A 21530-nucleotide genomic window follows, 5' to 3' on the forward strand; every position below is an offset into this window, starting at 1 on the left:
GTGATCAAGGAGAACAACCATTTGAAATTACTTGAGACACAAGATATCAAACACTGGTAGGTACTGCAGGGCCTTCTACTTTATAAACCTTCCTTGGTTTATGCTCCATGGTCCTCAACCAAGTGGCAACTTTTCACACAACTCCACCCCCCCGGGAGGGGGGTCCATTGGGCCATTGGGCAAATCTGCAGACATGCTTTGTTGACATGATAAAGGGGATGCTCTTGGCCTCTAGTCTGAAAGAGACAGAGATGATATGAGGCATCCTGGGATGTATAGTGCATGCTTGAGGAAGACAAATTGTCCAGATGAAAACATTATGGCAAAGTGAGTGGTAAATACCCCTGTTTTGTATTTAAGACACAACCCTCTGTCAAGCCAGTGTGAATCGAATGGACACAGAGCTGGAGGAAATCTTGGAAATTAAATGGGAATGACAATCGTTCTCAAGCATGGGTCGGGAGCTTAGTCTTCCCTTAACTCACAGGTTACTAGAGACTGTGCCTTTACCCATGCTAAACCCATGCATAAAACACAACCCTAGCAGAGCTGATGACTCCTTGACAAAAACCTGAGCAGGTAGGGGGCTGGGGAAAGAAAACCGTGTCTTCTAGGCCAGTATAGGCTATGTACTGAGATCTTTCACCACAGTGAAAGCATAGACAAACCAGGAAGCAAGCAAAGAAAAATGAAACCTTGACGTAAGTTTAGGACAAGTCATCTCTCTTCATTTATGAATGCTAAGTTTAGTTATATGATATATGTATTTTATAAACAGTATAACCTGTGTTTAGTTTTTACTTTTTGTAGGATGTATTTATTTAAAAAAATGGGCCCACTGTGATATTTTTGTACAGTGTGTAACCTGCTTCAGTCATATTCAGTGTTACTTTTCTTGCCATCATTCCCTCTCATGTGGCCTCTCTTCCAACATACTTCTCACACTATGTCCATGCTCTTTAAAACCCACAGTTCACAGATGAGAAGAAAACCTTTGAAATTTGTCCTATCCTTTCTGCCTTACTTTGCTTCCTTCTTAGCTAGTTAGGGTTGCCATGGTTACCTATGGGTTTAACATAGGGAAAGGCACAGTCTCTAGTAACCTATGACCACAGCAACTTTCATAAAGGAAATTATTTAATTGGAGGCTGGCTTACAGTTCAGAGGTCCTGTCTATTACAGTCATGGCAGGAAGCATGGTGGCATGCAGGCAGACACTGTGCTAGAGAGGTAGCTTAGAGTTCTCCGTCTGTCTATGGAGTCAGCAGGAAGAGACAGTGAGCCACTAGACCTGGCTTGAGCTTCTGAAACCTCAAAACCCACCCCTCAGTGACAAAATTCTTTCAACAAGGCCACACCTACTATAGTAAGGCGACACCTCTAATGATGTCACTTCCTATGAGTCTATGGGAGCCATTTTCATTCAGATCACTACATTTTCTTTGATATCTAATGTCCATTTTCTTCAAATGACATAATTTCATTCTTTGTACTCATTCTTAGGTCATTTAAGTATTCTTAAATACTTAAGATTATTTTCCAGTGAGTTACAGACAGGAAGATATGTGTGTCAGGATGGTCTGGGAGGTATCTTCTTTAGAAAAACTGCCTGACCCCAAGTACCCAACACATCTGGTGAGGATTGGTGTCATCCTTGGAACACACATTGAATTGAAAAGCTTAATTATTTCTTTTGAAACATCTTAAGAAATATTTGACAAAAAGTAAGGAAATGGAATTTGGGGAGTTACAAGGTTCTCTCTCTTTTTCTCTCCAAATCAGAGTCTCATGCAGCCCAGGTTGGCCTCCAACTTAATGAGTAGATGAGGATGACCTTGAACCTCTGCTCCTTCTGCACCTAACTCCTGCATGCCATGGTTTCAGGTGTGCATTGCCATGCTGGTTTATTCCCAGTGCTGGGGATTGAACTCAGAGCCCCTGCACACTGGGCACCCTATCAACTAAGTTATATCCCCAGTTCTCAGGGAGCTCTCTCTATGCACTCATAAAATTTCTAAGCATCCCATGAAAATATAAAACATGTTTTTCTATAATATTTTTTGTTTTAGTGATAATACAGTACTGTCAATGAAATTATATTTACTGCAGCTTTATCATACGACAATAGCTTTCTTTGTATTTCATACATACTTTTATCTGGAGCAAAATTACATGGAACAATATAGTTACTGTCTCTTTTTTTTTTTTAATTTATTTTTTTTTATTATCTTGAGTATTTCTTATATACATTTCAAGTGTTATTCCCTTTCCCGGTTTCCGGACAGACATCACCCTCCCCCCTCCCCTTCCTTGTGGGTGTTCCCCTCCCAAACCTCCCCCCATTGCCACCCTCCCCGCATAGTCTAGTTCACTGGGGGTTCAGTCTTAGCAGGACCCAGGGCTTCCCCATCCACTGGTGCTCTTACTAGGATATTCATTGCTACCTATGGGGACAGAGTCCAGGGTCAGTCCATGTATAGTCTTTAGGTAGTGGCTTAGTCCCTGGAAGCTCTGGTTGCTTGACATTGTTGTACTTTTGGGGTCTCGAGCACCTTCAAGCTCTTCCAGTTCTTTCTCTGATTCCTTCAACGGGGGACCTATTCTCAGTTCAGTGGTTTGCTGCTGGCATTCGCCTCTGTATTTGCTGTATTCTGGCTGTGTCTCTCAGGAGCGATCTACATCCGGCTCCTGTCGGTCTGCACTTCTTTGCTTCATCCATCTTGTCTAATTGGGTGGCTGTATATGTATGGGCCACCTGTGGGGCAGGCTCTGAATGGGTGTTCCTTCAGTCTCTGTTTTAATCTTTGCCTCTTCCTTCCCTGCCAAGGGTATTCTTTTTCCTCATTTAAAGAAGGAGTGAAGCATTCACATTTTGATCATCCGTCTTGAGTTTCCTTTGTTCTAGGGATCTAGGGTAATTCAAGCATTTGGGCTAATAGCCACTTATCAATGAGTGCATACCATGTATGTCTTTCTGTGAGTGGGTTAGCTCACTCAGGATGATATTTTCCAGTTCCAACCATTTGCCTACGAATTTCATAAACTCGTTGTTTTTGATAGCTGAGTAATATTCCATTGTGTAGATGTACCACATTTTCTGTATCCATTCCTCTGTTGAAGGGCATCTGGGTTCTTTCCAGTTTCTGGCTATTATAAATAAGGCTGCGATGAACATAGTGGAGCACGTGTCTCTTTTATATGTTGAGGCATCTTTTGGGTATATGCCCAAGAGAGGTATGGCTGGATCCTCAGGCAGTTCAATGTCCAATTTTCTGAGGAACCTCCAGACTGATTTCCAGAATGGTTTTACCAGTCTGCAATCCCACCAACAATGGAGGAGTGTTCCTCTTTCTCCACATCCTCGCCAGAATCTGCTGTTACCTGAGTTTTTGATCTTAGCCATTCTCACTGGTGTGAGGTGAAATCTCAGGGTTGTTTTGATTTGCATTTCCCTTATGACTAAAGATGTTGAACATTTCTTTAGGTGTTTCTCAGCCATTCGGCATTCCTCAGCTGTGAATTCTTTGTTCAGCTCTGAACCCCATTTTTTAATAGGGTTATTTGTTTCCCTGCGGTCTAACTTCTTGAGTTCTTTGTATATTTTGGATATAAGGCCTCTATCTGTTGTAGGATTGGTAAAGATCTTTTCCCAATCTGTTGGTTGCCGTTTTGTCCTAACCACAGTGTCCTTTGCCTTACAGAAGCTTTGCAGTTTTATGAGATCCCATTTGTCGATTCTTGATCTTAGAGCATAAGCCATTGGTGTTTTGTTCAGGAAATTTTTTCCAGTGCCCATGTGTTCCAGATGCTTCCCTAGTTTTTCTTCTATTAGTTTGAGTGTGTCTGGTTTGATGTGGAGGTCCTTGATCCACTTGGACTTAAGCTTTGTACAGGGTGATAAGCATGGATCGATCTGCATTCTTCTACATGTTGCCCTCCAGTTGAACCAGCACCATTTGCTGAAAATGCTATCTTTTTTCCATTGGATGGTTTTGGCTCCTTTGTCAAAAATCAAGTGACCATAGGTGTGTGGGTTCATTTCTGGGTCTTCAATTCTATTCCATTGGTCTATCTGTCTGTCTCTGTACCAATACCATGCAGTTTTTATCACTATTGCTCTGTAATACTGCTTGAGTTCAGGGATAGTGATTCCCCCTGAAGTCCTCTTATTGTTGAGGATAGCTTTAGCTATCCTGGGTTTTTTGTTATTCCAGATGAATTTGCAAATTGTTCTGTCTAACTCTTTGAAGAATTGGATTGGTATTTTGATGGGGATTGCATTGAATCTGTAGATTGCTTTTGGTAAAATGGCCATTTTTACTATATTAATCCTGCCAATCCATGAGCATGGGAGATCTTTCCATCTTCTGAGGTCTTCTTCAATTTCTTTCCTCAGTGTCTTGAAGTTCTTATTGTACAGATCTTTTACTTGCTTGGTTAAAGTCACACCGAGGTACTTTATATTATTTGGGTCTATTATGAAGGGTGTCGTTTCCCTAATTTCTTTCTCGGCTTGTTTCTCTTTTGTATAGAGGAAGGCAACTGATTTATTTGAGTTAATTTTATACCCAGCCACTTTGCTGAAGTTGTTTATCAGCTTTAGTAGTTCTCTGGTGGAACTTTTGGGATCACTTAAATATACTATCATGTCATCTGCAAATAGTGATATTTTGACCTCTTCTTTTCCGATCTGTATCCCCTTGATCTCCTTTTGTTGTCTGATTGCTCTGGCTAGAACTTCAAGAACTATATTGAATAAGTAGGGAGAGAGTGGGCAGCCTTGTCTAGTCCCTGATTTTAGTGGGATTGCTTCAAGTTTCTCTCCATTTAGTTTAATGTTAGCAACTGGTTTGCTGTATATGGCTTTTACTATGTTTAGGTATGGGCCTTGAATACCTATTCTTTCCAGGACTTTTATCATGAAGTGGTGTTGAATTTTGTCAAATGCTTTCTCAGCATCTAATGAAATGATCATGTGGTTCTGTTCTTTCAGTTTGTTTATATGATGGATCACGTTGATGGTTTTCCTTATATTAAACCATCCCTGCATGCCTGGGATGAAGCCTACTTGATCATGGTGGATGATTGTTTTGATGTGCTCTTGAATTCGGTTTGCCAGAATTTTATTGAGTATTTTTGCGTCAATATTCATAAGGGAAATTGGTCTGAAGTTCTCTTTCTTTGTTGGGTCTTTGTGTGGTTTAGGTATAAGAGTAATTGTGGCTTCATAGAAGGAATTCGGTAGGGCTCCATCTGTTTCAATTTTGTGGAATAGTTTGGATAATATTGGTATAAGGTCTTCTATGAAGGTTTGATAGAATTCTGCACTAAACCCGTCTGGACCTGGGCTCTTTTTGGTTGGGAGACCTTTAATGACTGCTTCTATTTCCTTAGGAGTTATGGGGTTGTTTAACTGGTTTATCTGTTCCTGATTTAACTTCGATACCTGGCATCTGTCTAGGAAATTGTCCATTTCCTGAAGATTTTCAAGTTTTGTTGAATATAGGTTTTTATAGTAAGATCTGATGATTTTTTGAATTTCCTCTGAATCTGTAGTTATGTCTCCCTTTTCATTTCTGATTTTGTTAATTTGGACGCACTCTCTGTGTCCTCTCGTTAGTCTGGCTAAGGGTTTATCTATCTTGTTGATTTTCTCAAAGAACCAACTTTTGGTTCTGTTGATTCTTTCTATGGTCCTTTTTGTTTCTACTTGGTTGATTTCAGCTCTGAGTTTGATTATTTCCTGCCTTCTACTCCTCCTGGGTGTATTTGCTTCTTTTTGTTCTAGAGCTTTTAGGTGTGCTGTCAAGCTGCTGACATATGCTCTTTCCTGTTTCTTTCTGCAGGCACTCAGCGCTATGAGTTTTCCTCTTAGCACAGCTTTCATTGTGTCCCATAAGTTTGGGTATGTTGTACCTTCATTTTCATTAAATTCTAAAAAGTTTTTAATTTCTTTCTTTATTTCTTCCTTGACCAGGTTATCATTGAGTAGAGCATTGTTCAATTTCCACGTATATGTGGGCATTCTTCCCTTATTGTTATTGAAGACCAATTTTAGGCCGTGGTGGTCCGATAGCACGCATGGGATTATTTCTATCTTTCTGTACCTGTTGAGGCCCGTTTTTTGACCAATTATATGGTCAATTTTGGAGAAAGTACCATGAGGAGCTGAGAAGAAGGTATATCCTTTTGCTTTAGGATAGAATGTTCTATAAATATCCGTTAAGTCCATTTGGCTCATGACTTCTCTTAGTCTGTCTACATCTCTGTTTAATTTCTGTTTCCATGATCTGTCCATTGATGAGAGTGGGGTGTTGAAATCTCCCACTATTATTGTGTGAGGTGCAATGTGTGTTTTGAGCTTTAGTAAGGTTTCTTTTACATATGTAGGTGCCCTTGTATTTGGGGCATAGATATTTAGGATTGAGAGTTCATCTTGGTGGATTTTTCCTTTGATGAATATGAAGTGTCCTTCCTTATCTTTTTTGATGACTTTTAGTTGAAAATTGATTTTATTTGATATTAGAATGGCTACTCCAGCTTGCTTCTTCTGACCATTTGCTTGGAAAATTGTTTTCCAGCCTTTCACTCTGAGGTAATGTCTGTCTTTGTCTCTGAGGTGTGTTTCCTGTAGGCAGCAGAATGCAGGGTCCTCGTTGCGTATCCAGTTTGTTAATCTATGTCTTTTTATTGGGGGGTTGAGGCCATTGATATTGAGAGATATTAAGGAATAGTGATTATTGCTTCCCGTTATATTCATATTTGGAAGTGAGGTTATGTTTGTGTGCTTTCATTCTCTTTGTTTTGTTGCCAAGATGATTAGTTTCTTGCTTCTAGGGTATAGCTTGCCTCCTTATGTTGGGCTTTACCCTTTATTATCCTTTGTAGTGCTGGACTTGTAGAAAGATATTGTGTAAATTTGGTTTTGTCATGGAATATCTTGGTTTCTCCATCAATGTTAATTGAGAGTTTTGCAGGATACAGTAACCTGGGCTGGCATTTGTGTTCTCTTAGGGTCTGTATGACATCTGTCCAGGATCTTCTGGCCTTCATAGTTTCTGGCGAAAAGTCTGGTGTGATTCTGATAGGTCTGCCTTTATATGTTACTTGACCTTTTTCCCTTACTGCTTTTAATATTCTTTCTTTATTTTGTGCGTTTGGTGTTTTGACAATTATGTGACGGGAGGTGTTTCTTTTCTGGTCCAATCTATTTGGAGTTCTGTAGGCTTCTTGTATGCCTATGGGTATCTCTTTTTTTAGGTTAGGGAAGTTTTCTTCTATGATTTTGTTGAAGATATTTACTGGTCCTTTGAGCTGGGAGTCTTCACTCTCTTCTATACCTATTATCCTTAGGTTTGATCTTCTCATTGAGTCCTGGATTTCCTGTATGTTTTGGACCAGTAGCTTTTTCCGCTTTACATTATCTTTGACAGTTGAGTCAATGATTTCTATGGAATCTTCTGCTCCCGAGATTCTCTCTTCCATCTCTTGAATTCTGTTGGTGAAGCTTGTATCTACAGCTCCTTGTCTTTTCTTTTGATTTTCTATGTCCAGGGTTGTTTCCATGTGTTCTTTCTTGATTGCTTCTATTTCCATTTTTAATTCCTTCAACTGTTTGATTGTGTTTTCCTGGAATTCTTTCAGGGATTTTTGCGATTCCTCTCTGTAGGCTTCTACTTGTTCTCTAAGGAAGTTCTTTATGTCTTTCTTGAAGTCCTCCAGCATCATGATCAAATATGATTTTGAAACTAGGTCTTGCTTTTCTGGTGTGTTTGGATATTCCGTGTTTGCTTTGGTGGGAGAATTGGGCTCCGATGATGCCATGTAGTCTTGGTTTCTGTTGCTTGGGTTCCTGCGCTTGCCTCTCGCCATCAGATTATCTCTAGTGTTACTTTGTTCTGCTATTTCTGACAGTGGCTAGACTGTCCTATAACCTGTGTGTCAGGAGTGCTGCAGACCTGTTTTCCTGTTTTCTTTCAGCCAGTTATGGGGACAGAGTGTTCTGCTTTCGGGCGTGTAGTTTTTCCTCTCTACAGGTCTTCAGCTGTTCCTGTGGGCCTGTGTCTTGAGTTCAGCAGGCGGGTTTCTTGCAGGGGAAAAGTTGGTCCTACCTGTGGTTCCAAGGCTCAAGTTTGCTCGTGGGGTACTGCCCAAGTCCTCTCCGCTGTGGCAGCAACCGGGAAAATCTGCGCCGCTCCTTCCGGGAGCCTCCGTGCACCAGGGTTTCAGATGATAGTTACTGTCTCTTAAAATTGTTACAGTGTTAGCTCTGTAGGTGCCAGGTGTAAGCATAATAATAAAGTAACATTTCATTATATATTCTAAGAAAAGCATAAAAATTGAACCGATTGATACCATTCACTTTTTTTTTGTCTTTTGTTGTTGTTTTTGTACTTTTGTGTTTGGTGCCCCTGTGAAAGAAGGATTGCTAGCTTACAACTAAAATTTCATATATTTTAAAAGTACGGGAATAGAATGCAGGAGAGAGTGAATATAAAACATTGCTAAATGTGTTTAGAAAAGCACTATGGATTATTTAATTCCTGACTTTGATAGAGAAGTAAAAGTTAGGGTAGGAGTGGTGACTCAGTGGGTAAGGTGCTCACTGGACAAGCTGGAGGGCATGGGTTCAGTCCCCAATTCTATGCAAAAGTGGAAGGGGAGAAGTGACATTATAAAGTTGTCCTGTACCGTCCGTGTGTAAATGCCACATGTACATGCCTTGCAATAATAATAATAATAATAATAATAATAATAATAATAATAATAAATACAATTTCAAATGAGACGTAGGAGCTGTTATACAACTGGATGCAACAATAGAAGTATAGAAACAGAATATATAGTTTTCAGTCACTTAAAGAAAAAGGGAAAAAAATGAAACTTGGTGAAACTTGCTAAAAATAGGGAAAACTATATCTAAGTTTAAATAAATGTACTGTGTCCAGATTTTTCTATTTGGGAAATGTGATTTGAATGTAACACATTTCAACCAATTTCTAATTTCTCTTCTTTTAAAAACAAGGTTTAGAACCTTATATATACCAGAAAATGAAAATGAAGGAAATCGAACGACATACTACTCAAGCCAGTTACCACCTAAGGCAGATGCAAGAGGTAAAAATAGTTCGATAGTTTTTCTTTTAAGACATTTGTGCGTGTAACCCTTTACTTTGCTGCACTAATTTTATTCCCACAGCCCATAAGTGGCCTCTATTTTAACTGGTGTTGGATTGAAATTCTTGGGAACTCTATGTGGGTCGATCCTTGCTTGGGTTTTGGCCTCTCCACATTAGTCCTTTGTTGATCTTTGTTCTCTCCTTGTGCAGTTTGCTTCTCCTGGGACTTCTTAGATAAGAGAAGTAGTTCATCTTTTCAGATGTGCGGACATTGTCCTATGCTAGAGAAACGTGTTTTCTCCAGCATGGTTTCAGAGGCGGATCATGGAAGAGGTGCTATGAGACAGATTTCAGCTGATCCGAGAAGAAACCTTTACCAACTGGAGTCTTTCAAGGCTAGCATGATTGGCTCTCTGGAGACTATGAATTCCTAGTGTGATTAGTCTAGCCTAACACGCAGGAATGAGCTCACCTATGAGAGGGGATGAAAACATCACAGGAAGAAGGTCTCTCTGTGGTCCTCTAATGCCCAGATGTCCAGTTCTGCTTTTCCACCTACAAATCCACGCCTTGTTTCAGTGATATCTTCTCATATGGCGTGTAATGCAGAGTAACCCAAGAACCCTGATTTTGCTTCTGGTTTGAGTATCTGAACGAGAGAACTATAAACACTACTTATAAGAATATCCTCAGGTGTTCGTGTTGCAATGACATCTAAAAGATTTTGAAAAATAACAGCGAACACCCAATTGAGGATCATTGGAAGCAGGGCCTTATGTTTAAATCCAAATTCTGTCAGTTTTTAAATGTCTCCTTCCTGTGTGTCTGCGTCAGACTGCATGTGTCAGTGAGCCTCTGAGCGTCATTATCTCTGTAAAACCCCATCTTCATAAGATTATCAGTAGTATCCAACTGAGGTACCTCTCAGGAAAATGCCCGAAGTAGACCACATCTCAAGAAATATGACGGGTAAACAGGAAATAGAATGAGATAAATCCAGCACAACACTCTCTTTGATTTCCCCAACCTCCATCACCTGGAGCAATGATGAACTTATGACAGGGATGCCATGATGTAGTGTTACCGAATACCTAGCACAACGAAGCTCACTGGACCGAAGGCTGTTTGCTTGCAGTTTGAGCATCCAGTCAATCCTTGGCCTGGTAGGCACAGTTAGAAGTAGGAATAGCAGAGTTAGGATGCTTGCTCCTATGTCTGTAGACCAGGATGCTGACCCTCACATGGCTTTCTCATTGCTCTTTTTTAATTCACTCTGGGACCTGCTGCCTCCTTCCTTCAGGAGAGATCATCTCACCTAGGTTAATCCTCTCTGCAGATGTCCTCACGGAACCACTCAGAGGTTTACTGCACGTCTTTCCCCTGCCCTGGCTTTTTCTTACTATACTAAGTTGACAATAAAAGTTATCCATTGTATCTGTCAAGTTGGACCTCCGTTGTTTCTTTTAGACCATGAAATGATCGCTCAATTTCTGTAGGAATTTTTATATATTGTGCTTTCCTTTCAATGTCTCTACAAAAGCAGCTTTCATTCATTCAGTTAAAACCGTGAGCTATGGAGGTACCAGCATTACACGCTGACATTATGCATGTGATCTTTCTAGTTTGTGTTTCCTTTGTTAAAAAAGAGGTCCTGCACCAGGCAGAGGGAAAAAGAGTGTGCTAGGCTTGTGTGCCTCTGGAAGTATGCAGTGGGAGTGCTGTGACCTGGTAATGTCTGTTCCCTTCTGTGCAGGACCCGGATAAAAACCCCTCATGGAATTCCAGGAGCGCCAGCGTCAGCAGGAGTTTTCTGTGAGTATTTCTGTGTGGCTTTTGGATTCTGTCCTCCAAGCTGATTAGGAATAAAGGTTTACTTTGATCAGAATAGAAAGGAAAAAAAGTGACAAGATTTTTCTTGTGTTAGCAAGAATGGGAAAATTTTTATTGGAACTTTCCAGTTTCTGGTAATGGTTCCTTACCCAAGTCCCTTTAAGAATACAGTGTTACACACATTTCGACAGCAGGAGAACAATTCCTTTGTAGTATCAAAAAACAAAACAAAACAAAACAAAACAAAACAAAAACCACTCACGGGTTGATCATTATATCTTTTCAGATAGGTAAGAATGTGAATGTGGTTTACAGAATAAAAACCAGACATTTTTGTCTTAAAACAAGAAAATCTTATTAAATTTATTCTCTATATTTAGTTTAATGTGTGTGAATGTTTTCCTTGCATGTATTTATGTATGTATGTGTGTGATGTGTGTGCAATATTCATGGAGGCCAGAAGAGGGTGTGGGATCCCTTGGACGTGGAGTTGTGAACAGTTTTGATCAATCAGGTAGGTACTTGGACTTGAATCCAAATCTTCTGCAAGAGCAAGTGTTCTTTACCACCAAACTGTCACTCCAGGCTTTGTTCTCTGGGTTTCCAAAGCCACTCCCCTCCGTGTGTCCCTTTTACAGAATGAGGTTGATCTTTATTTCCTGGTTTTCAGTGGCATTGTAATTATAAAGACATAAACTCTGACAAGGATTGAGACAGAGAGGGAGAAAAGATGAGGAGGAGACAATATGGTTGTACATTCCTGAATGTTTTTTATTCAGAGAAATAAAGTTTAAAACCCAACCAAGTAAAGATGATTTTACTTTATTTTAAATTGTTTTAAGAGGCACGGTCCCATTATGCTGCCCAGGTTTTCCCCAAACTCTGAAGCTCCAGTGATCCTCTTGTCTCAGCGTCCCAATTAGCTGGTGCTGCAGGTGTTTGGCACTGTGCTGTGGTGATGTTTCCACTCCACATTGTGTATATGTGGTGTGTGTGTTGGTGTGCATAAGTATGTGTGAGTATGTGCATACATATATGTGAGTGTATTGGTGTATATGTGTGTGTGTGTGCATGCAAATATGTGAGTGTATTGGTATATGTGTGAATATGTATATATGTGCATGCGTGTGTATGTGTGTATATATATGTGAATGTGTTGGTGTGTGTGTTTAGTTTTCTAGTTAGATCATCAAAATATCTACAAGACCATGGGAATAAAGGAAACTCACCCCAGGTGAGGGCCAGTTGATATACAGAAGGTAGAAGGTTACTTTCAGTTCTGGTCCTCAGCTCTATCGACATGGCCTTTCTTGGGAACTGCCATCACAGCCTCGTGTAAGCCTGCTCCGAGACCTAGAGGACATATGACTTCCTCCTCTCAAAGGTTCAGTAGTTCGTGCTCATGCGGAGTGGAGGGTTACTGCAGCATGAAATTAAACAATAACTGTAATTGTACTTTCTTCCCCAAGGACCTAAATACTGGAGATATTCTTTGAATGCATTTATTCAGACTTGCCTGTGGCCACTTGTGCACTTGAGCAGGGCAAGTAACAATTTAAAGCGAGCTAATTTCAGCCTGTGAACATTTAGGGGCCACGTGGGCTAATGAAACTGATTTGTGGGCTTGTCCAGAGACGTTCTCAGACTCATTTGTAGGCATCTGCTTTGCATAGTTCAGGCACCCTTTAGTTTAATTGATCCAGAACAACACAAACACGGTTAAATCTTATGTATGTTGTGTGATCACACAGCTAATTAAAACCACTAACACCACCATTTCTCAATTAGCTTGGGGCATAGATAAAAAGTGGATTACATGCCTTACTGGCATTAATTTTTTCTATGAAAATAATTGCATGGCTACATTTTCTAGTGGTAAAGTAGAAGATGGAGCAGAGACTTCCATACATATATGATATATTATATATATGTATATATATGTATATATATGTATATGTATATTTATTTCTGTTTTATACCATTTTTCAGTGTTTGGGTAATTGAAAGACTTAAAACAGCATTGTATAAATAATTTTATTTGTTTCCCAAACAGAACAAGAAGCCCAAATGAAGTTGACAGTAAGTTTTTATATTTAAACATTTATTTTTGATTTTTCAATCTTACCAGTGGTAGAGTTCCTTTGTTCCATTAGGGCTTGTGTAGCTCTTGACTCTGTATTCTTTTTTGTTTTTGTTTTGGGATCTATACAAAGTAGAAATTCAGTATAAAAATAGAGATATCGTGGATAAATGAGGACTGATGTGTGGTTTTACATTTTTGTGCTGTTTTGTTTTTTGGTTTTGTGGTATTGAAGATTGAACCCAGGGCTTTGTGCACTCTAGGTGAGCTCTTTGTCCTTTGAGCTGTCCTCAGCTTGGAATTCTTTGAGAAATCTGTTTTGACTTAATTTTCGTGTTGTTTCTCTGAATGAGAGCAGGCTCAGTTTGACGCTGCAACAATTGATCTTGATCGTGTTACAGTTTACACACACAAGAAGCCAATCACACACGTGCACGTGGAAGCTTTCTCCTACATGGTTTCAAAGACCCTCAGTGCCCAAAGTGTTGACTTGGGCCTGCACAGCTCTCTGTGTGATCTTTTTCTTTCTCTTCCATAGAGGGCTGTGCTGTCTGGCATGTAGTCAGATCATGCTCAGTTAAAATATGTTAAATAAATGTCACTAAGTTCTCGGAGACGTTGATGTCTTGGTTGGAACCCAGCTTGGTCACTGTCAGATGGTCATGACTTTCTAACTTTCAGATGACAGTAGGGCAATCTTTCAGCCTTGGTACCCAACGATTTTGTATCATGTCTGCTTAGCAAACCATTGTGATAACAGTTGTGTGTGTTTCTCTCCAGTATACTGTATTTACTTTTCTAAAGGGTGAGCACGGTATCTTATTCACTCTCAAGCCTAGTGTGACCCACAGTGGGAGCTGAAAGTCTTCATTACTGCCTGAGTTCAGAAGCGGAAGTCTTTTCTGCTGACTGTAGCCCCCAGCATGCACCCTCAAAGGATGCTTGCTCTAGTCTTTCTCTGGCATCAGGAGCCAGAGTACTCCCTAAACTTAGGCTCATGCTGCCCTTTATTCTAGTAGGCGTAAAGCAGCTGCTGCCATGGGACTGACGTTTCTCCACTTTAATTTTGATTTTCATGGAACAGCAAAACCATTTCAAAGGATTTCTCTGGAGCCTTATGATTTAGGGATGGAACAGAGAGAAAACTGTGAGTTAACACTGGAGGTGGCGTATTTCCAACACAGGGTCCTGGTACAGCTTACCAAATCCCGTGATGTGATACTGGCCACCCCTTCTTATGTATCTGGCACATACGTAATGTTTTTTCATTAGCTTCAGTCAGTAAGGTAGTATGCTAATAACTTGGCGTTAATATTGTCTTTGCATGAGTAGGTGCATCTTGGCAAAGAGCTCAGAGAATCAGGCTTCTGGGATGTCGTGATGGGCAGCTGTGTACCTTCTGTAACCCAGAGGTGTAATTGGTTCAGAGGAAATATACTTTGAGGCTAATATTACCTGTCTTTCTCCAATTCCCCATATAAATATGCTTGGAGATATTACACCGATGATTGGAAGCTGTCAGGATAGGGAGCAGCACACGGTTGCATTAAAGGATATTGGGCAAGCTTTTCTGAACAGTGAGAAGCCATTCTGATTAAGCCGTTTAATAGAAACTTTGAAGGCAGCGAACAAACATGTATTTATCTCAAGCCAAGTAATTAAAATGCCAATCATTTCTGTGATTTCAGAGATCTCAGCCTCTTTAAAAAGCCCTCCAGAGCCTCACCGCCATTATTCAGGTAGGAAGCAGGTGTGCACAGATGGGTCAACTGAGCTACACGTGTGGGACTCTGCACTTGTAAACACGAGTGTCCATCAACTCCACCTTATTGATGCAGCTTCGATTCAGAAAGTTGGTTACTTTAATGGTTGGAATAATTAGACTCAGAAAAACAAATTGTCAGGATTTTAGAAAACTCATATTTTAAAAAAAAATGTGTACACGTGTTGTCAAGTTGCAAATTTGGAAGAAGATGTTCTAGGTGTCTAAAATTTCCTTGCAAGCTCAGTGTGAGCCTAAAGCCAGACATCTTCCTTTGTACTGTTCCCTTTTTATTACCATTCAGGAGCTTGAACCCAGAGCCTTGCTGGAACCACTGAGCTTTCCCTCAGGCTGATCCCAATATTTTGAATTGGGAAAGGCTAGGTTGAAAGTCCTTCTTAAAGCTAGGGTGGGACCCTCCATATCCCTCAGTGAACATAACCACTGAATAGATGCCACCCCTCACAGAATAAGGCCCACAAACATGCCTAGCCACGATGCCATTATACAGAGATACCAAGGGTCTCGACTCTGTTATTAGGCAATGCTTCACAGCACTCCAGCTGCCTTTCTTTCCAAGTGGGAATGATTGTCCTTGCCCTCTCCGAGGGACATTCTGCCAATGGGCTAGTTGAGAATTAAGAGGCAAATATTTTGAGATGCAAACTAACTTAGACCAGCTGGACTTACGCCATGGTGTGGTTCCTCTAGGGTCACAGCTCTCAGTGCGTGAGATAACACAAGGACAGGGCTTTTACTGAGTTTAGCACTCAGTGTGAACCAAGACCTTACCGGCACTGTAATTACTGGTCTTATTATATGAAGGTCATTTGTTTAGGGTCCAATAATAAACTGTCTTATCCTGCATTCTCCTCTGTGGTGAATAATGGGCCTGTTGATTCTAGCCTCCTCATTCTAGGCTCCTATGACGGGCTCCTATAGCTCAGTAGTAATCTGTTATTTTGACTCTAACTGCCAGCTGTAGAGGGTCCCTAGCGAGGAATACTTTAACTCACACAGACTCTGTTAGTCTATGGCTCTTGGCAGGAAAATGCAGATCACTCGCTTCTAATTAAAATTAGTGTTCCATTCTCTCTGGGAAAAAAAGAAGGCAAACTCTACAAAACCAACAGTAGATGTCCCCACAGACCACTGCGCACTGAGTTTGCTTTGGAAAAAGGAAACCAGAGGATGTGGAACATAGATTAAAATCCATTTAGAAGAAAGAATTGCACATTATTTGAATTAGTGTCCTATTTGTTATTGGGAGAGCAAGGAGATAGCCCCTTCATAGGCCATCTTATATAACCTCATATAAAAGTTTCCTAAGACTAAGATATTCTTTATGTTTAAGGTGTATCTTATATTAAAACTATTAATTATAATAGTTTTTGGCTAGTGAAAAGAATAAAGGATGTTTGAAATGGTCTGTGTATTTTTGTATGGGGGGATTTCTGTAGGTTTAATTGTTGATACAGTCCTAAAGTAGTCAATCTGTTTTTGTTTGCAGCCATTGAAAGGAATAATTTAATGAGACTGTCTCAGACCATACCGTTTACACCAATCCAGCTGTTCAGTGAGTAACATCTCCCCCTTCTTGAGGCTGGGCGAGGGTAGGCTGAATGTTGGCATGCAACAGAAAAGAAACCACGTTCCTCATTTGACTCACAAATTTTATTTTGGCCATGTTGTAGATTAAGGAGGATCATTTCCCAAACTAGAGATTCTTCTTAACTACTGTGGGCAGCATCGAGGGTCAGAAGCTGATCCTGTGAGGCTGGGACCTACATGGGTCAGCGGTTGGGAAGCAAGCGTGATCCTGCACCTGGCATTCAGGGATTCGAGGCTGGACACGTAGAGGGAAGAAAAGAACAAACCAACCTTATATAATGAACACAGTCGAAAGCACGACATGTCAGTACGCTGAAAGCTGATGGGCATGGGAAGAGAAATCCTTTGTTTGCTGTTATATATTTGTTTGTTTTGTTTCCCATACTTGGATTGCTCTTTCTTCAGACTGCAAATGTAGTTTTTAAAAGCTGGAGAAGTAAAGAGAAGCAAGCTCGCGTTAGCCGAGGGCACCCGAGGTTTTCTGCCTAGCAGGATAAAGCACAGTTGACAGTGTAACAAAGGTCCCTACACTGCCTTCCCTCCTCAGGCTCCCTACACTGTTCCAATGGGGGAAAGACCAGGTTGGCTTCTGATTGTTTATGCAGATGCTTCCTCTCCCTCTTGGCTCCATGATTCATTTTGCAAATCAATAGCTCTTCTCTAAAGTCCCAAAGGAATTAGGACTCCAAAGAGCTCTTCAGTGGCATTTACTTGAGCATCAAGAATAAACATTTGAGAATATGTCACACATTCTCAGGATACATTTATTGATAAGGAATTAGATACGAGGGTGAGGGAATTGATGGCTTCCTTTCTGGTAACTTAACATAGTTCACAGAAAACAAACAAGAAGGTAGATAATAACAACAACATAGGGGATATCTGAGGTAAAGCTGTTAGGAAGACATAAAAGGCATAAGCAATGGGCTACAACCTCAAGAGAACCTCTGTGTGGATTGTTACTCCTCTTTTATAGTAATAATATTGGATGGCTGAGGTCCAAGTCCACGGAAGTGTGTTGTAAATAGTGTTTTTAGGTGAGGGCTATGTCTGCACATGAAGTCCTAGCCTGCTCTAACCCTGATGACATATGTAGTAACAGCAAACCACTGAAACAAGTGTTATTCATTCCTATTGAAGAAATGGAGGGTCTCAGTAGCTTGCTAATGGGCTCAAAAAGCAAAAGGTAGAGGCTCAAGGTATGACCTCGCTACTGAGTGATTTCCACTGGCTAAAAAACATGCATTATTGGTGAAGTAAAAATAAGACCTGGGTCCTGCTAAGACTGAACCCCCAGTGAACTAGTCTATGGGGGGAGGGCGGCAATGGGGGGAGGGTTGGGAGGGGAACACCCATACGGAAGGGGAGGGGGGAGGGGGATGTTTGCCCGGAAACCGGGAAAGGGAATAACACTCGAAATGTATATAAGAAATACTCAAGTTAATAAAAAAAAAAATTACCCTTTGCAGAGAAATAGAAATAAGCAAAACCACACCCATAAAACAAAATCCACCATGTTGTTTAAGTATAAGCATGGCTATACGTATAAATATGTGTATATTATATGAAGGGTAGTTATAAAAATGCTTGCTCCTTAAAGGGTTAGTAACGAATAATTACAGGTTAAATTGTCTCCATAGATAATATTTGTCTCGAGCCAGAGTGTCATTATCACATGCCTACAATCTCATCACTCAGGAGATAGGGCAAAAGGACCAAAAATTTGGAGCTAGTTTGGGATCCGTAATGATTTCTGGCTAGGTCGGCCTTAGTTATAAAGCAAGTCATGTCTCCATTAAAAAGTCTAACAATGACAACATATTCATATTGCTTTAATACGGCTTTTATCTAGTTAGTTTATAGTAAGTACGACTTAATTCTTATATGACATCTGATGGTTTGTCCCTCCTTACCCTCCCCACCTTCACTAGAGGACAAATCAGGACGATTTGTGTCTTGACTCTGCTCTAGCTCCTGCTAACCATACCCTCCTCTGGTCACAGAGACAACGGAACTGATTCTGAGTTGATCTTCAGGGCACCAATCGCACTCCAGACCTAGTATTTTTTTTTTAACTGGCTTTCATGTCTTATTGCAGCAGGAGAGGAAGTGACCATCTACAAGCTTGAAGAGACTTCCCCTCTGACCCTTGATAAGAGCATGTCCTCTTGGTCCCAGCATGGTAGAGCTGCCATAATCCAGGTGCTGTCACAAGAGGAGATGGATGGGGGCCTCCGCAAAGCCATGCGCGTTATCAGCACCTGGTCTGAGGATGACGTTCTCAAGCCCGGGCAGGTTTTCATTGTGAAGTCTTTTCTCCCCGAGGTCGTGCAGACATGGTATAAAATCTTCCAGGAGAGCACTGTGCTTCACCTTTGCCTTAGGGTAAGCCTGAACTGTAGACACCCAGAGCCCAGGAACTGCAAAATAAAAACACAGAGGTCTGGCTACAGGTTTATCTAAGATCTAAGATGGCTTTTCCTCAACTGAAGAGAGTCGGGTAGTTTTTGAAGGCGGTGGTTTTTATTACTTTTGTTGTGAAGGACATTTGCTTTGGGGGTATAGAGTGGTAGGAGGTAAATAATATTAAATGTTGGGCAGTCTAGGAATGGTTTGCTCTTTAATAAGTAAGGTTATGTTAGTGAACCAATAATTAAATTTTTTGAGAATTTCATGAATGCTGTATTTACAACATTTCTACCTGTCTCTCTCTCTAACATCTCCCATGCCTCCTGATACTCTCCCAAACTTATTACATCTTTTCCTATAATTATTATGGATAATTGACATTGAACACATATGATTTGGTATATATATTTTAAATAATTCTCTCTTTCTTTCTCTTTCTTTCTTTCTTTCTTTCTTTCTTTCTTTCTTTCTTCCTCTCTTTCTTTCTTTATTTTTAAAAGGAAATTCAACAGCAAAGAGCTGCCCAAAAACTCATCTATACCTTCAACCAAGTAAAACCACAAACCATTCCCTATACACCAAGGTGGGTACACCTGGCACTGTGGCTCTTCATTATAAGAAGAATTCCTATTAACCTCTTCTCAGTCCATTAAACATGAGAAATACCGTACCCATGGGGGAAGTTCTCTAATGGTCTTTTTCAAGGTTCTTCCTCCCATTGTTATACAGGCTGGTATAAAGATAATTAGATGTTCCAGACATACCTTGGCTTAAGTTCCTAAACTGATGTGAGTGGAAAAAAGTTCAGACAGATTGATGATCAACATTTCCATTAGGTAAGATAGACAGATGCTGGGTGTCGTTGCTAATGCCCAGGGGTATTATGGCCCCAAAACATGTCTATTTAAAGCTCAGCTGCTTCCCTAGCATCTTAAACCAATTAGGAAGTTTGCAATCACAAACACTCATGATTTTCCCTTGGGTGTCTTGATATGCTTGTATTCACTTATCAAGTCAGATCATAATTTGGTGTGGAGGAATTAGAATAAAGCCTTTCCCCCCATTTTACAAGAAATTTTATAGAGCCTGGCAAGAAAAATTGGATCCGGTACTCATAAAAAAGTTGGAAAGTTTTCTCAAAGAAAAGGGAGGCAAGTAAGCATGGGAACAAGCCTCCCAGTTGTGTTCCTTCTTTCCATAGAAAGGCCAAGGGTAGGTGACTAATTCGGCCGAGTGCTCTGTAGGGTGGTTGCTATGCTTGTTATCTCGTGGGGGAATCATTGGCTTCTTTTGTCCCTCACAGATTTCTTGAGGTTTCCTTGGTCTACTGCCATTCAGCTAACCAATGGTTAACCATTGAGAAGTACATGACAGGGGAGTTCCGGAAATACAATAACAACAATGGCGATGAAATTGCCCCCACCAACACCCTGGAAGAACTGATGTTGGCTTTCTCTCACTGGACCTATGAGTATACCCGGGGAGAGCTGCTGGTTTTAGATTTGCAAGGTAATTAATTGAAAATGCAGAAGACCATTTCCAGATATCTCACAGGAACTAGAATGGACACATGGAGGTGTTCTACCTGTCCTGGTAGAGAGATATAGGTATTTAGTTCAGAGATAGTGGGCACTGATGACCATGAGTACCCAAATTGCTGTTTTCTTCTTAGATAAAGGGGGAAGTGTAGGCACAAAGTTGTTTAGATCTCAAACGTTGAACTTGATGAGGAATGATTTTTGTACTTTGTTTTGGTGTTACCCCTTTGTCTTATGCTTACCAGAAAATTTAGCTATGTATTCACATACATGGGAAAATTTAAATTCTGGATACTTTTCATTATATTGAGTTTATTGCCTTCGTAATTTATAATTAAGTTTGCCTTCTTTGATATATCCCTTGATATGACAGTTCAGGGAAGTCCTTGGCTACAAAAGAGGGCTGCAGTGCACTTTTATTTAATGGAAGTGTTTGATCAGAGAATTTCCCACTATCCCCACCTCCAGCTGGATGTCTAATTCCACAGAACATCAGAGTGTCTCCAGCAGGCTTTCCTGTAAGGAGGACACAGAATGTGTATTATGACTGAAGTTTAGTTCTTGGGTTCATGGACTGGAGCTTTGGATTCAAATAAAGGACTTGACCCAGAAGCTGTCATAAAAATTATATCTCATTTAATCCCAGAAGCAGCACCTTGAAGCATATATTACTGACAATTTAGGACCAGAAAGTTTTAATAACTTGCCTCAGGTTACACAGCTCTTAAACAGGAAGCAGGATGTAGACTTAAGCTGGTCTGACTCTATATAGCCTTTTCTCTTCCTTGTACTACTGTGTTTGAGACTGTCACTCTGAAAGGAAAGAACTGTCATAGGGTACATTTAAAACAACATGAACTTTCTTCTTTGCTTTTCTGATTTTTTCACATTACAGTTCTTGGCAAAAACAGGTTGGGGGCCTGGGAATGTTGAGATTAACATTCCTAAGGCATCAGAACCAATGTCTGGGAATATGCAAAGTCAGTTTAAAATTTGGATCACATGCTCACTGATCTATGTGCACGTAAAATGCTGCACACATTACTAAGTATGTCTGCCTTTTGATATTTCTGGTGTTCTCAAGGATGGATTATATTTCTAAACCTCAAACGCAATATTTTTTTTCAGGAAGGAATATAAACTGAATTAACATGCCCAAAAGAATTCAGCTTTTTATACCA

At 40.4% G+C, this 21530-nt stretch overlaps 1 protein-coding gene across 5 annotated transcripts in view; it reads left to right on the plus strand.

Annotated features, from left to right (window-relative positions):
- Positions 1-21530, plus strand: part of Trpm6 (transient receptor potential cation channel, subfamily M, member 6) — a 187579-nt gene that overhangs the window by 152541 nt on the left and 13508 nt on the right. For 4 of the 5 annotated variants that reach the window (XM_039101382.2, XM_039101384.2, XM_039101381.2 and 1 more), the window contains 8 exons: positions 9026-9117; positions 10873-10931; positions 13003-13028; positions 14718-14768; positions 16302-16367; positions 18501-18787; positions 19312-19394; positions 20115-20320. In XM_039101382.2, the coding sequence (XP_038957310.1) occupies positions 9026-9117; positions 10873-10931; positions 13003-13028; positions 14718-14768; positions 16302-16367; positions 18501-18787; positions 19312-19394; positions 20115-20320 (870 nt within the window). The remainder of the gene's footprint in view (positions 1-9025; positions 9118-10872; positions 10932-13002; positions 13029-14717; positions 14769-16301; positions 16368-18500; positions 18788-19311; positions 19395-20114; positions 20321-21530) is intronic. The other variant, XM_039101383.2, reaches the window with a different exon arrangement.

The sequence above is a fragment of the Rattus norvegicus genome, chromosome 1 (assembly GCF_036323735.1).
Source record: "Rattus norvegicus strain BN/NHsdMcwi chromosome 1, GRCr8, whole genome shotgun sequence".
Lineage (NCBI taxonomy): Eukaryota > Metazoa > Chordata > Mammalia > Rodentia > Muridae > Rattus > Rattus norvegicus.